This window comes from Meleagris gallopavo, chromosome 2 (genome assembly GCF_905368555.1).
Source record: "Meleagris gallopavo chromosome 2, MGAL_WU_HG_1.1, whole genome shotgun sequence".
NCBI classification, from domain to species: Eukaryota; Metazoa; Chordata; class Aves; order Galliformes; family Phasianidae; genus Meleagris; species Meleagris gallopavo.
The window spans coordinates 40459894-40475040 of NC_139405.1; the positions used below are offsets into that span (position 1 = coordinate 40459894).

General features: G+C 37.6%; 2 protein-coding genes across 8 annotated transcripts in view; one reads left to right on the forward strand and one right to left on the reverse strand.

Moving 5' to 3' along the window:
* Nucleotides 1-28: 28 nt before the first annotated feature.
* On the reverse strand, nt 29-2995 carry C2H6orf120 (chromosome 2 C6orf120 homolog). 3 transcript variants are annotated; one of them, XM_010707044.3, is made up of 2 exons: nt 2544-2995; nt 29-1780 (listed from the first exon to the last, which is right to left on the reverse strand). In XM_010707044.3, the coding sequence occupies exon 2, from the start codon at nt 1731-1733 to the stop codon at nt 1176-1178; it is 558 nt and encodes a 185-aa protein (XP_010705346.1). In that variant the 5' UTR covers nt 1734-1780; nt 2544-2995; the 3' UTR covers nt 29-1175. The 3 variants fall into 3 exon arrangements, with proteins under 3 accessions (XP_010705346.1, XP_085075937.1, XP_010705347.1); XM_085219811.1 differs by having other exon boundaries at nt 2851-2974; XM_010707045.3 differs by having other exon boundaries at nt 2563-2704.
* Nucleotides 2996-3204: 209 nt separating this feature from the next.
* Nucleotides 3205-15147, forward strand: part of WDR27 (WD repeat domain 27) — a 97077-nt gene continuing 85134 nt past the window's right edge. For 2 of the 5 annotated variants that reach the window (XM_085219799.1, XM_085219797.1), the window contains exons 1-13: nt 3205-3412; nt 3959-4100; nt 5991-6115; nt 6565-6678; nt 7196-7247; nt 8244-8314; nt 9158-9272; nt 9933-10065; nt 10330-10433; nt 10820-10887; nt 11542-11675; nt 13197-13270; nt 14849-14927. In XM_085219799.1, coding sequence (XP_085075925.1) covers nt 3221-3412; nt 3959-4100; nt 5991-6115; nt 6565-6678; nt 7196-7247; nt 8244-8314; nt 9158-9272; nt 9933-10065; nt 10330-10433; nt 10820-10887; nt 11542-11675; nt 13197-13270; nt 14849-14927 — 1403 coding nt within the window. In that variant the 5' untranslated portion in view covers nt 3205-3220. The remainder of the gene's footprint in view (nt 3413-3958; nt 4101-5990; nt 6116-6564; nt 6679-7195; nt 7248-8243; nt 8315-9157; nt 9273-9932; nt 10066-10329; nt 10434-10819; nt 10888-11541; nt 11676-13196; nt 13271-14848; nt 14928-15147) is intronic. The other 3 variants (XM_085219800.1, XM_085219801.1, XM_085219802.1) reach the window with 3 other exon arrangements.

Consider the following 15147-nt stretch of genomic DNA (forward strand, 5'->3'; position numbering starts at 1 on the left):
CTATCTAGACAAAAAAGTCAAATTCCTGTTCGAAAAGAAAAGGCTTTATATAATGAAATTTAAATGGTACATGCACCATTTGTATAAAATTGTAGTACCACACTTATTTATTTCAGTGCACCCATCTGTAAGCTCTGTGAAAAGAAAATTACAGAGCAATTTAAATACATACTATTTGCATAGCAATTAGTTATTTTGAAAGACTCAAAAAAGGCAAAAAGTAGTCCTGGAAAAGACTAACTTTGAGAGAAAAAGTGAAGACGATTTGACTTTCTTACAATATTCTGAAAATTCCTTTCAGCAAAAATTTTCTTTGCAAACTAATGAATTATTGATATAAATTTACAGGGGAAAAAAAAAGGAACTGTAAACATTAAAAAAAAAAAAAATCAATCTCAAAAAGTTATAAAGGGGAGATGTAAGAAAATACCTCTCAGGCTTAAGGTACTATATACTGCATTGCTTTTAATGAGGAATGAGAATGTTCTACTGACAAGTAACAACAGCTGAAGGCTGAAGGCTTACCCTCCCTACTGTAATACTGAAGTAACATGCACTTGATTCAGGTCATGGATTTGCAGAGGTGGTGAATGACTGGACAGGTCTCTGCTTACATATGACTGATGTACAGCACAAGCAGTCAAATTATAGCCCCTCTATCCCCTTATTCGGCTGGTTTTTCCTTCCTTCCTTCACCCTACATCCCTCAACTTGAGTACGCTTCAAAGCCATTGCTTGTTAGTTATACTGAAGGTAACCTGTCAGAAGAGCAGGATTGATTTTTAAATATGCTCCAAATTGAGGGGGGACTACAGAGCAGCAGTTTGTATTTCACTCTTTATCAAGAAAGGAATGATAGAAAATCACTAAGAGTTAATTTTTCCTAAGCACCTGTTTTAGGGATCCCCAACTCTACATTCATCTTTAAGCCCTGATCTCTGAAGAATACTGCAAATAGTGCAGTTGCTGCTCATTTTACAGTTTTTTTTAGGGAAAAAAAAACTTACAATATAAAATTAAATATGGCTTTTTTTCTCCCCACCACTTTCCTTCTGATTTACGAAAAGTAACCTGAATACCTCTTCAGGAAACAATAAAGAGTATTAAATATTATAGAAAGTTATTTGCGTTCAATTTCACAAACTGAAATGTGATTTAGTCCATCATGTACCAATTTAAAAAAGAATTTCAAGTATTAACTTCAAGATTCCAATAAGTATAGTCCAGAAAACAGACTCTTCATCCTGAGATTCATCTTCTGTAGAGTGCGAGTATTTCTGGTTTGCCTCCATCTCCTCTGGATTGTAGGAAGCCTCACCAAATGGATACTGTACAACTGTTCGATCATAGTAGACTTTCATTTCAAACTCGCTCTCCTGGTGGGAGGGATGACCATAAATCCCGATTCCCACTGGTCGGCGGAAGTGTGCTGGTACATGGACAATGTCTTGGCCACAAGTAACAGACTGTAACTCGTATTCGTCAAAGCTGGGGTGAAGAGTCATATCAGATACATACAAATCCGCATCACCTTTTAAACTCTGCATCTGAAGTACTATCTTTCCCTCATGATTTAGTCTCAAGTAGCTGTAGTTTCCTGCTCCAATCTGGCCTTGAACAACATGAAGAAGAATCCATTCTTCAGGTACATCCTCTTCCTCAAAGGTATTTACCAAACATAGTACTTGAGCTGCCACAAATACTATCAGGATTCTCCTCCAGCGTGCTGCCATGGCTCTTAAGTTTTACTCTGATTCTTCCTATTGTCAAGTCCAGTACTCTGCAAATACAAAACGATTTAGAGTTAGTATGTTTCATTCTTGGAAGGAATCAGTTTTTGTTCACATCAAATCAAGCAACTTCAGTAAAAGCTGGTTATTTACTGAGAAAACACAGCACACTAAACGATGTGTGGATTATTTCTCTGACCAAAAGCGGCATATTGTCACTGAAGAAGCCTGTGTACTTTCATCAAGTTTTTGTTACTGTATGAACGCTCAGCTCTTTACAGCACTTACCTACACGACGGCTCAAGCTGCTGCGGCAGGGCAGAGAGGGAAGGGACTGTTACACAATGAAGGCTCCTGCACGCTTTCCTCTCCCTCACTGCACGCTGCTGCCCAGACAGCCTCTGCAGCACAACACCTGCACTCAATGCACGAGCTCTAAACCTTGCCGAAGACTTCCAAAGAATTCAGCTGACCGAATTTAAATGCCAATCAAGGGTGCTTTGAAGCTTCAGATGATTTCCACAAGGACTGTACAATTACCTTAAACAGCTACTACTAAATTGTTGGTAACCTGCTAGCATCAAAACAAACCGCATGACTTCCGCTGAGATGTCACTTAAATCTCACAGGTTTTACAGCTAACAGACGGAGGAACAACAGCACACCAACTTTTCTACAGCTCCCAGCTTATAGTCCCACGGGCCACAAGGCTACAATTCTGCAATGACGGCATACAAGAGAACAGCCCCGCCCTCGTAACCTTACAAACCAACAAAAACCCCTCTGAACAGCGACAGAAAAACAGCTTTCTACCTTTCGTGGTGCAGCTCACCTCCGATCCGCTCCGGGGCTCCGGCGACTGCGAGGCCGCGGCTCCGCTGACGTGCGGCAGCGCAGGGCGGCGAGGAGAGATCCCGCCCCGAGGCGGGCCGGCACACCCCAGCGGCCGCTCAGAGGCAGCGTAGAGGCCGACTCTGAAGAGCCGCCGGGCCCGGCGCCACACCTCTCGCTTCGCCGCTCCCCCCTCACGCCCCGAGAGCGACGCCGGCAGCACCCAGCCCGGACAGCGGCGCGAGGAGCGGGTGCCGCCTCACAGCCCCGCCCCGCAGCCGCCACTCACCGCCGTTGCGGCCGCTACCGTCGCGCTGCCACCGCCTCCCCGCCTCTCCCGCGCGCCGCGGCAGACGGGCCAGACGGGGCTGCGCGATGGCCGCAGACCGAGCCCTCTGCTATCGCGAGAGTTCGGCTGCGCGCGCGGCCGTCGCCCTGGCAACCCGCCCCGCCCACTTGCTCCTCTGTGACTGTGGAACGCGGCCGCAGCGGCGCTTGTCCCTCTCGGCGACCCGTCGGCAGCGACGCTGTTGCCATAGCGACCGCCCACGAGCTCCCTCCCCGCGCGGGGCTCGGCGGCGGGGCGGCTTCTTCCCGATCCCCGGCGCAGTCAGGAGGTCGGGACGCACCCCGAGCCGCCGGCGGTGCCCCGCTGTAGGATGGAAAGCGAGGGCGACAGTTGTTCGTGGGGAGGGAGCGAAGACCCTGAGGTCGTTTGCGAAAAGCGTCTGTTTAAGTCCAGGTTGCCGGAGTGCCTCGTCCAGGTGGCGTGCGGACACCAGCACTGCGCCTTCCCGCTGAATCGTAACGAGCTGTGTGTCTGGAATACAGCTGGCAGCCCTGCTGCACAGGTAACAACACCTTTCGCTGTACGCTATAGGAAAACTTCAAAAGGGAAGGCATGGAGAAAAAATACGCAGATGAAGCGTTAGGTTTCACTTTTATGTGTAGAAGGTGCATTTATTGTGAGCTTTGTTGCTGTGATGAGAATAAGTCAAGGGGTTTTGGGGGCCTGAGCCTGGCGGCTGCTGAGCCACATGCAACCACTCGCTTGCTGCTTCCCGGGATTCTTACTGGAAGTTGGTACATCAGAATGGCAACATGAGAAAGCCTTGACACTGCTGGCACTGTTCAGCAATGGTTGAATATTTTGCGTTATCTACAGGTGGCCAGATTAGACAAAAAACCAAGAACAACACCATATAAGCTGCTACAGGGAAAGTTTACTTCATCCCAGTACAGCTATATTGTAAATTATTAAGTGATTTTGGAACAATGAAAGAAAATGAGTTTAAAACAGTTATTGTTTTGTTAATTTTTCAAACATTACCCATGTAATTTTACATTATTTGTAATTTTAATTTGAAATGACTTATTTTTCCACGTACTTTTGTCAGCCATTACGTTTGTCAGGACATCAGCATGCAATTTCTGCACTGTCATTTGGAAGTAAAATCAATCCGCTTCTAGTCTGCTCAGCTTCCCATGAGCGTGTGATAGTGTGGAATCTTGATGAATGTACAATGAAAGTGCGAGAAGGTAGAGTATTATTTATATAATATATATATTAGATATATATGCTAGAAGGCAATCACTCACCGCCACTTACAAGCCCAGCATTGTAGATGCTGAACCGATCTCTCAACAATGACCACCTTAACAAACGACCCTCCAACACTTTCTTCCACTACTACTTTTATAATAAGCTTTTATTTCTGAGTAGAACGCATTAGCCTCTCAGATTCAACGATACTAAAATATACAGCGCTTTATTTTCTGTTTGCCTTCCCCCGGTGACACCAAGCTGAAGCGCAGCCCGACCACCTTAACGTATCCGAATAACCGGCGCTCTGCCGGGCTGGCAGGGCAGGGAGCTGGCCGTGGTGCTGACCCACGGCTGGGGCTGGGCTGGGCTCAATGGCGGCTGTTGGCAGTTTAAATGGAGTGAAATGTATAGGAAGAATGAAAGAGAGCGAGTCATGGCTCACTAGTGCCCCAGTGACACTCTGTCCTAAAAATATTTTTATTATGATTTAGAGGCTTTATGACCCACTTTTTTGTGTCAATATTGTGGAAGAGTCAGGTGGCCCATTATTGTTAAAAATGATGTTGATTTGCCTATCATTTAATGTGTAGTAATTGTGTTTCATACTCTGCCACAGTGAATGTGCAAAGCTACATATTATTAAAAAAAAACACAAAAAAAACACTCGTAAAGAAATGAGAACGTTTTAAATACTTTTATAATGAATGTTATCATTACACTTTAATCCATGTAAGTGTAACATAGAATTTCAGGGAATGATTCAGGGCATGAAATTAGACTAAAAATTCAGGGGAAACAAGCATGGAAATTTAATTAATTAAGAGTCACTTAATGGAAGATCAGTAGACAGTCTGTGTATATTTAATACAAAGACATTTGAAAGCCAGATTCACTGCTGCTAGATTTCCTTCTTCACCTTTCTGTCTCTGACCACAGGATGTTCAGCAGATACTGTGTAGATTGTCTCTGCCCAGACTGCTCTCTGCATAGTCTTGGACAACTTTTTTCACGTTATTTTTATCAAATGTCAGGAACTTGAGTTCTTTGTGTGATTCATCTCTCCATGCTGATAAACCTTGACACATTAATCTGTTATAGAAAGACTCCTCAGTGTCTAGAGTAAAACCTAGAAAAAGACATCTGTAGCTGTTGTGGCTGTGTTGTGGTTAGTTTGCACCCTATGGAATCCTGAGACTTGATAAGATGTCCAAACTGTTGAAGGCAGCATCATAAAATGTGGATCTACAGAATCACTGAGATGGACACAATGATGTGGTGATAAGAGGGATAAAAAATGCCTGTTTTCAAAGCCAGTCTTATCATCCTACTATGCAATGATTTGTAGTGGTGTACTCCCCCACTCAGCCTTTTCCCAGAGAAGAATTAAAGCTAGGAGAAGGAAAGTCTCCCTTGCTTAGTGGCTGAGTGGCTGAAATATTCATCTGGAAGAAATATTTTTCAAACCTCTGTTCTGTTGGGTTTGAATCACGATTTCCTGTCTCCAAAATGAACAAGGCACTACTGGGTTCTCTAGACATGATATTCTGCTACAAAAATTCTATCCTTGACATTAGCGAGATTTGATATGCACGCTTATTACTAGTGTTGCAAAGAGTACCAGATATGGTCTAGGCAAGAAGGTAGATGGAGAAATCTTACTGGTATATAGTTCTGTGTTTTGCTTTCCAGTATCCTACTCTAATAGGACTAAATGATCTTCCATAGTACTATATATTATTAAATGGTGGGTTACTCTGTATATTTTCCTGACAGATACTGGCATAACTGTGTTGTTAGATAGCTGCTATACAATGTTTCTGAGAATCTTGCTGCATCAGAGTTTTAGATTTTGCTAAATCTCAATAATAATAAAATTGTGACAGGGTTAACGCCTCAAGGAATTATTATTGGAACTCTTCTGAGATTGGCTCTTCATGTAAGATTTAGTCCAGATGATCAACAAGTGGCTGTATGTGCTGGAAATCGAATCTACATGTTAAGTGCAAAGGTGAGATACCATTCTTTGTAGCCATAGTGCTGTTGTTTCTTGAAGTTCATCACTTTCAATAAAATCATGATGTGGTAATGTATGCATTCATATTCTTGTTTAGAAGAAAACAAATACAAATGAATGCTGAATAGCATTATCAGTGATATGTCATAAAAATGATGACAAAGTAAAGTGTTGAAGTTAAACAATATCTCAACATTCTGAAAACATCTGAAAAATTACTCCTTTATCACTCACTTTGAAAAAGTAAATGCAGCATGTAGTGTTTTCTGCCAGCAGAATGATATACGGGGCTATATTTGGCTTAAGAAAAATTTTGAATTTATAATTTGAACCTAAATCTGATATTATTTTTAGCAATAATTCTTAGTTATTGAGACTTTGAATTAATTGCCAGTTTTGTTTTGAATTCTGTTTTGCTTTTATTTTGACTTTCCTATTCTTAGAATGAAGCTATACTAGTTAAATTGAATGGCCACCTGGCTCCAGTGACTGCTGCTGAGTTTTGCACGTGGGAGAAAAATATGCTTATATCAGTGTCTGAAGACAGAAGCTTCAAGGCAAGGAAATTCTTGAGCTGCATTAAAAAAAAAATAATAGATTTTTGTGAATTTTTGAATTAACATTGTCTTTTTTTCCTAAAAATATTTGCTAAAAGCTAAGCAAAATTCATCTTTGACATTATAGAGATCAAGATATTGTTTTTAAGAATTTCTTGCAAAGTTATTGTAAAAATCAATTCTTTTTTTTTTTAAATGACATTGAAGGTTGTTCATAGTCAAAACAGTATAGTGAAGTATAGTGAAGTGTTAACTTTGGTGATTTTTATTATCTAGCAAATAAATTCTGGCACTTATCGAATAAACAGTGCCTGACATGATAAAGAGGCAAACAAATAAACAAACCCTGTGGAATACATCCTTACTATATTGCTGTATTACTTACTATAAACTATATTACATAATGCAGCTTTCAGTGGCTGCATTTCCTCGTTTTCACCACTTGATAGCCTTTAAAGGTTTGTTTTTTCCTTAAAGATCTAAGCAGGTGCCTATCTTATTTTGTTTTTCCCTATAGGTATGGGACTATTCTACTGGACTGTTAATGTATCAGTCAGGGATATTAACAGGTAAATTTTCCTTTTTTATATACTTTTGCATAGCAAAATGTATCAATCTGAACAATAAAATAAAATCAGTATGTAGGTGTTTAGTTGATCTAGTAAAAATATTTCTAGTAAGCTATATGCTACCTTATATATTTTCCTTTAAAGTGGGTAGGTAGTTTCAGTGTATTTTTATAAACAGTTCTCATACAGAATGTGGATTTAACTTTTGGCATTTACTGAGATATGCAAATAGCTCTATTGTCTATGTGCTTTTTTAAAAAAAGTTTTGTATAGGAAATGAAAAGAAATACTATAAGTGTACCATATGTAGGTTTATTAGCAGGGCCTGTTGTTGAAGGCATACATTGACTTTAAAGTCAAAAGCTGTGTTTTATAGAACGATGAGGGCAAAAGAGAAGAGGACAAATTACAAGAGTAACCATATGTTTTTCACCAGAACATGCTCCAATTCTGTGTTGGTTGTTCTTGCTTATGGTGCAATTAGAGCAAGTTGGAGCACTCTTTGACTGGGGGAAGGAACTACATGGGAAATAGTTGTTAGCTTTGTGCTTATCTATTAATAGATGCCCCAAAGCAAAGGGAGAGCTCTAGCCATATGGTAGGAAAGGAGAGGAAGAAGGAATGACTCCTCTCTGAGCCTGTGGCAGTTGCTTTGATTGAACTGGTTTGTAGTAGCAAGTACAGGTGAACAGACAATGGGGCTCTGAAAAACACTGCTATTTAAGCCTGGGTGAAAGGGTGCAGCAAACCATGGCCTCTGCAGTGTGGATAGAAGGTTACCGAAAATCACAGCCATACCAGTTTAGGAAGGCAGGCTACAGATCTAGAAATGGAAAACACATCGCAACAAAAAAAATCGAAGACCCTTTGCCTTAGAGTTTTGTTGTTGTTGTGTTGTTTTGTTTTTACCTTTCTTTATAAATAGGAGCTATCAATTTTGAATAAAATTTCTGATTCGTGTGTACTCTGGAACTGATTGCAACTTTTTTGGAACAGCATTTCCTTTGCTAAGTCTACTAATTGATGAAGAAAAGAAACAGATCATCACTGGATGTGCTGAAGGACAGGTAGTAGAAATAAAAAAATAATCTCTATGTGACAAAATAGTCAACTATCATTAATTTATCTATCAAGAAGCTTCAAAATTTGCATGCAAGTTTTAAAATACTACAATTATTTTAGCACACATAACAATATAATACTTTTATTACAAAATGCAAACTTTTTCCTCAAAACCATAAAAGTTTTTAGAACTGCAATCAGTAAATATATGTACACTGAGATACTATAAGTATCTGTTTTGAAAGAAAAAAATGAAAAGCAGGATTCTCATTCTTTGATCAGGGAATAACACAAATAACCATAAATTGGAGAGACCGTGATTTTAGTGTGGTGGAATTCTAAGAAAAATGTAATAAACGTATTTCAAGTACTTGATTTCTTCTTTAATTTAATACTAGGAATATATTAATCTGAATTTTTTCTATGGCATATAGAAGCTGTCTTCCTTCAGTGTAAGTGTTCAATGGGTCATGAAGAAAGTTAAACAAGTAAATATAGTGATGCCTAAAAAGACAAAGGTATTAATGAAATTAACTTATGTGGCTCATTAAGCAATTGCATGCAAGTAGCCCAGGATTTTTAATTGTGGGTAATAGTCTGTGAGGAGTTTTTTTTTAAAGACATAAACATATGGAAATTAGACATGCTGTTCAAATTGATAATGGCTACTTCTGCTAATAATGAAAATACCTTTGAAAATTTTGGGATATAGATGGATGTAATTTAACTTCTGGTCCCAGGTAAGATGAATAAAAATTCATTACTTACATAAACAGAATTCAGTACTGAACCAATAGCTCATATTTGTATAATTTCATTGCAGTTGCTTTTCTTTTGTTTTCTTTCAGCTTTGGATCTTCAGTTTAAGCAGTGATCATAATTACCGTTGTGTGGCACATACTGACTTAAAGAAAGAGCAAGAGAAATTCTGTAATAAAATCTGGAAATCTGAAGAAGAATTAGGTAGCATAGTGCTTCTAGAATGCTGGTTTTGCTATATTTCAATTGTTATTGACTACTGAGTGTGTGCCTTTTATGCCATGAAAGGTTAGTGTAAGTGATAGAGTTTTGAATCTCAGTCACATGGAATCTTACTGAAGTTGATATGAAGCTGGAGATTGGCATTCAGGGAGGAATTATGCATATACATCTCTAATAACATCTTGGATAATGTATCTGCTTGTAAATCATTGCATGATACATGTGAGAATAAAAATCAATTCCTAAAATAATAATCCATTGCCTAAGTGGAGTACCATTTCTCAGTTACCTTTGAAGCTTCTAAGAATCTTCTACGTTACCCTGTGTTATGTTATTTTACGTGTTATATGTTTTGTTATGCTATGTTATTTTACATTCATACCAGAGCCCCCATGATATATTATTTAACTCACAGTGGTATTTTTATTGGCATAACACTGAGTACTTATAAATCAATAATGATTGCACCTCAGCAAGGTGATTCTCTGGTTCAAGACATCTCCATCTTTTGAAATTGAAAGATAATGTGGTCTTATTTCATGCTATTTTACTGCATTACTTTTAATTCTCTCTTAAATCCTTTCTGTTTGCCTTATTTCATTTTTTCGTTGACTGATGATATTGTTGATTGGTTTTCTTTAGGTGAAAGGCAAAATGCTTCTGAGCTTTGCAAAACAAACAGCATGAAACCAGCGGGGTCAGTGGAAGCTTCATTGCCAGTCCTCCTAATTGAACACTGTGATTATTCAGTCTGTTTCCATAATGAAGAAAATATGTGAGTCCTTTAAAATATCACCAGGTTCTTAGGTTATTTTCACTGCATCAATTTTAATTGAAACTTTTTCCTTTGAACTACAGATTTTAATAATGCATTTAAAAAACTTCTATGGGATGGCTTACTATTTTTGTCATATTGGAATCAAGTTAGCTAGTATTACTGTGTCTTATATAGTAAAAATTAAATAAAAATAAAAATAAAAAAAAAGCTTCTTTATCATACTCAGGTACGTTTTCTTTTTTTTTTTTTTTTTCTTAATAGCTCCTGTGTCCAGAATAGAAGCTATTTTTGGATAGGAACCTCTACTGGCTTATTATTAATAAATTTAGCAAACTTGGAACTGGAAGCGTTTTTATGTTACAAAGGTATGATTAGAAAATGTCTGGCTACAATCTAACGTGATTGCTTTTCTTTGTTTGATATAAATAGTATGATAATTAGTTAATACAGCAAAAATTGTTTTTTAATATTTTAATTTAGCAATTAATTTTACTGTGTTTTTCTGTCACTGATGACTTGTTTCAGAACCTGTGTCAGTACTAGGTTTTTGTAGTGGTTAGTAATGAATTCTAATTCAATTTAGCAACCTAATTACAAGGCATGTTGTTCTACTCACACTTCATGATGTGGTTGTAAGCTAGAAGGATATATACTGAAAACAGCGGGTTAGGATGATGTCAAAACAGCATGAGTAAATTTTTTCCCTTTTAAATGTAAATACATCTTTTACCGTGTGTTCTTTTTGGTAAAGATTACAGTAGCCTCAGCATTCGATTTGCTAGATCGTGTTCATTAATGAAGAAAACAGTTAATGGAAAGGTGAGTATATATTTAGCATTTATTTAATGAATGTTTACATTTCCAGTTATTTTTTATAAACATTAATTCTGCATTTTGTGTACAAATTATGTACATGTACACTTTTTTATTTATTCAAAATGTGAATTACAGAGTTATTTCACTGGAGATGATTCTTTAAGGAGTTTTCTAGTTTTAATAGTCCTCAAAATTTGAATACTATCTGAAGTGACTAGAAAGCAAAAGCTGAACTGTTTTTTATGGTGTTTGATGTGTACCTTGAATGACCACTGAGGGAGCAGAGGCACTGCCTTAGAGGAAAAAAAGGTAAAAATGTTGTTACACCTTTTCCTCAAACAGATGCTGGGATGAACTTCTGAATCTTTCCAAGAAATCTGCAAAAACTGAGTTTTGAGAAAATTTCTTTTAGGAAATTTTAGGCTTTTTAGGAAATGAAATATATACATATAATATTACATATAAACACCATAAGCATATTTTGAAGGACAGCATTAAGCACTTTTTACTGCTTAATGCTGTGAGACCAAATCTATGGATATCTTTGAGTAATTTTCATAAATAAAAAACAGTTTAATTCTCCATTATAAATACCTTTGTGTTAGAGCTTAAATTGTGAAGTATATGGAGTGCTATTTTATAGTGTAATTACTGCAGGTTTTATGCTTGATCACCTCAATGTTTGAAGACATCATTGCTGTGTTGGAAGTTAACCCTGCTTTGTTGGTGACATCTCAGCAGAGTGGTATTTTTAAAAGTGGAAACGAAGGGAGTCTATCAGTCATTGCCAGGTACAGAATAACTTAAAATGTTCTTATTTTTCTTCAAGATTGCATAATGCATTTGTTTTTCTGACACTTAGGTATATCACATGGTTTTGTAGAGTGTTATTTTCTGACTTGGATTAACTTTACTTGTTTTTCTGTCTGCTTTATTGCACTGAGTGGGAGAAATTACTAAATTGCAGAGTGATTGAGACTAGAAGGGACATCTGGAGGTCATCTGGGACGTCCCTTCTAAAGCAGGGATACTCAGAGCAGGGCCCAAGTCCAGTTTGCTTTTGAGTACGTTCCAAGAGGAGACTCTGCAGCCTCTCTGAGAAACCTGTATCAGTGTTTGGTCAACTGAACAGTGAAGAAATGCGTTTTGGTAGTTAGCTGGAACTCCTTGTGTTCCGGTTTGTGAACATTACTTCTTTTCTTGTCACTGGACACCACTGGCCACGTCTTTTGCACTGACCCTTCAGTTATACATTGGAAAGATTGCTGCTGAGCCTCCTCTTCTCTAGGCTGAACAGTTCAAACTTTCTCAGTCTTTCCTCGCTGCAGAGACACTACTGTCCCTTTACTGTCTTTATGGCTTTTTGCCAAACTCTCCCTCCAGTAGCACAATGTCTTTCTTGTACTGGGGGACGTAGACCTGAACACTAAAACAGAGCAGAGGGGAAGGATCACCTCCTTTGACCTGCTGGCAGCACTTCTTGATGCACCACATGACACCATTAGCCATTTTTGCTGAAAGAGCGTGTTGCTGGTTCACTTCCTGTATGGGGTTTGCCAGCATCCTTTTCTGGACTTGCTGGTCCCCTGTATGTACTGGGGCCTGGTGTTTTTATTCCCTATATGCAGGACTGTGCACTCTTCCCTGTTGAACTTGTTGATGCTTTTGCCAGCACATCTCTCCATCCTGTCAGGGTCTCTGGATGGCTGCACAACCCTCTGGTGTATCATTCACTTTTCCTAATTTTGTGGTGTCTTCTGCAGCCTTGATAAGGACACACTCCACCATTAATGCAGATATTGAACAGGATTGGTCTCAGGACTGATCACTGAAGTATTCCACTAGTTATTTGACTCCTGCTAGACTTTGTGCCACCAATCACCATCCTCTTGGCCTGGCTGTTTTTGCTGTGTGCTCCTCCAGCCCATACTTCATCAGCCTCTCTATGAGGATCTCATGGAAGACAGTGCCAAAAGCCTTTAAGTCCGGGTAAACCATATGAACCACTTTCCTGTTGTCTACAAGATAATCGTTTCATCACAGAATTTTATACAGTCAGTGAAACATCACTTCCCTGGCAAATCCATGGTGATAGTTCTCAAGCAGTGTCTGGTCCTTCATGGTCCTTGAAATGGCTTCTGTGAAAACACTGAAATTTTAAGTCATAGAAAAACCTGATGTGTATTGTGAAGTGAAAATGTCATGTGTACATTCACACAAATTAGTAAAAATAAGTTTTGACACCTTTTCCTAATCTGATTTTGTCCATTGCACTTACCAATTTTTGTTTTTGTTTTTTTTTTTTAACTTAGGTGTCCTCTGTTGCCAAAATCTCCATTGTGTAAAAATTTAAATAAAAATAAAAAATGTCCGAGTAAAACATATGGTAAGTGTAAAACAATCTTGATATGAATTAATAAAGTCATATTTTTAAGAACAGTAAAAGACTTGAGTGTTTGGTGCCTATTCTAAGCAATATATTTCTTTTTTTAAGTTATATGTATTTTATTTTTATTTTATTAGACAGAATTTTATTTTTCTAGTAGTATTTCATATTGTACCCAAATATTTGTAGTGAAAATGATGATAATGTGATATTTTTCTTTTTTAAAATATAGTCTTCTGAGAAATGTCAATTTTGAAAGAGTTAAAGTATGTAGAAAGCTTATAATTTTTCATATCTTTTCATAGCGTGGAATATAATTTTCTATATAATTTACTTTCTTATTTTTAGTTAAATATTTGATTGGTTTTGTTGTCCTGAATACTCTTTTGATAATACTTGTAAGTTTAGGAAATTCACTTTTGACTTAGGTTTCTACTATTTGAAAAAAAAAAAAAAAAAAGAGAAAGGTCTGACTTTCAGTTGCTGTTGGAGAACACACAACTTCTTTGCTTAGTAGTAGTAAAACTAGGTTCAGAAAGTACCTAGAAAATATTTTTTTCATAATCATCTTTTCTTTTGAAAAGATAGAAAATAAATGGTAGCTGTAGACACTTAGAATAATCTATTTTGATTCTATTGATTGTACTTGATGGACATGCTAGAATGTCAAAGGTTATAGTTTTGGTTTTATGTGGAAATCTGAGAAAGCATCTACAGTGTTTTTGCTAGAATTTGAAGCTTCTTCTGAAACCCAGCACTGTGTTATTATTGACACGTCGCATTCAGATATCTCAGTTGTTCTAAGGAAATCCTATGATATCTCAGAGCAAGTGGTGTCAGGCATTCTTTAGGAAGGACCATTTTCTCCCATGTCATTACATATAGAGAAGTGATAGCTGATGGGAGATAAAGATGTGTCTACTCTCAGCATTGGTAAATGTGCCCATGAGGTCACTCACAATGCACCTGAAGGTTTTCCCTTGGAACATGAACAAGATTTCCACCCGCTCCCACTCCCGCCTTTTAAATTTAATTAGGTCATTTTTGCTGATATGAAATGCTCGTATTTAGTTTTGAGCTGGAAGCTGCCTTTCAGTAATGCTATTACAAGTGGGTGAATGCAGCCATTATTAATGACTTCTCAAGCCACATAAAAGAACAGTCATTTATGTGCACCTACTAGCCAGTTTGTTTCAGATCTTTAAATATATTCCAAATGTAAGTTGTGTATATTTTGTAGGTAGTAAATATAAAATCTAAGCATAAAATAGGCAACTACAGAATGCATTCACAAGTAAATGATGAAAAAAGTTCCTTAGAACAGTATTTTTGTTAGTTCAAAGTTTAGAGAAGTTCCTACTTGCTATTGTTTGAGGAGGTATATTATGCAAAGAGATAGTTCATTTCTTTCCTTTTCTGAGTCTTCTAAAGTAGCTGATCATAATTGTGTTTTGTATTACAAGGAGACATTAAAAATTGCCACTTAACTATATAGCTTAACTATATATCCATAAACTTGTAAAAATGTAATGTCACATTAGGAAGCTCTTCATTTAATATTAAATTATTTTACTATAGGAGTGAAGAGCACCGTGAAAGATCAACCACTGGTTTTTCATAATAAAATTAAGTCATCAGGTTATACAGCTGCACCACAGTGAGTAGATACACTTGTGTTTTATCTGTTTTACTGGAATCTGATATTCTGTCATGTAATAGAGCTGTATAGTCTCACCACTGTGAAATTGGTGACCCATGAAAAGTATATATGATTTTAACAAACACAGTCCTTTTAAAAATGTTGTAAATTTTTACACCTTCTGATCAGTGATCAATTGCAATTGCAAGTGGTCTTGAAATGAAAACTTCTGTGTACA

What these genes read in the sequence shown, in the direction of transcription:
- C2H6orf120 (XM_010707044.3), bottom strand. Translation starts at nt 1,733, where the DNA reads ATGGCAGCACGCTGGAGGAGAATCCTGATAGTATTTGTGGCAGCTCAA.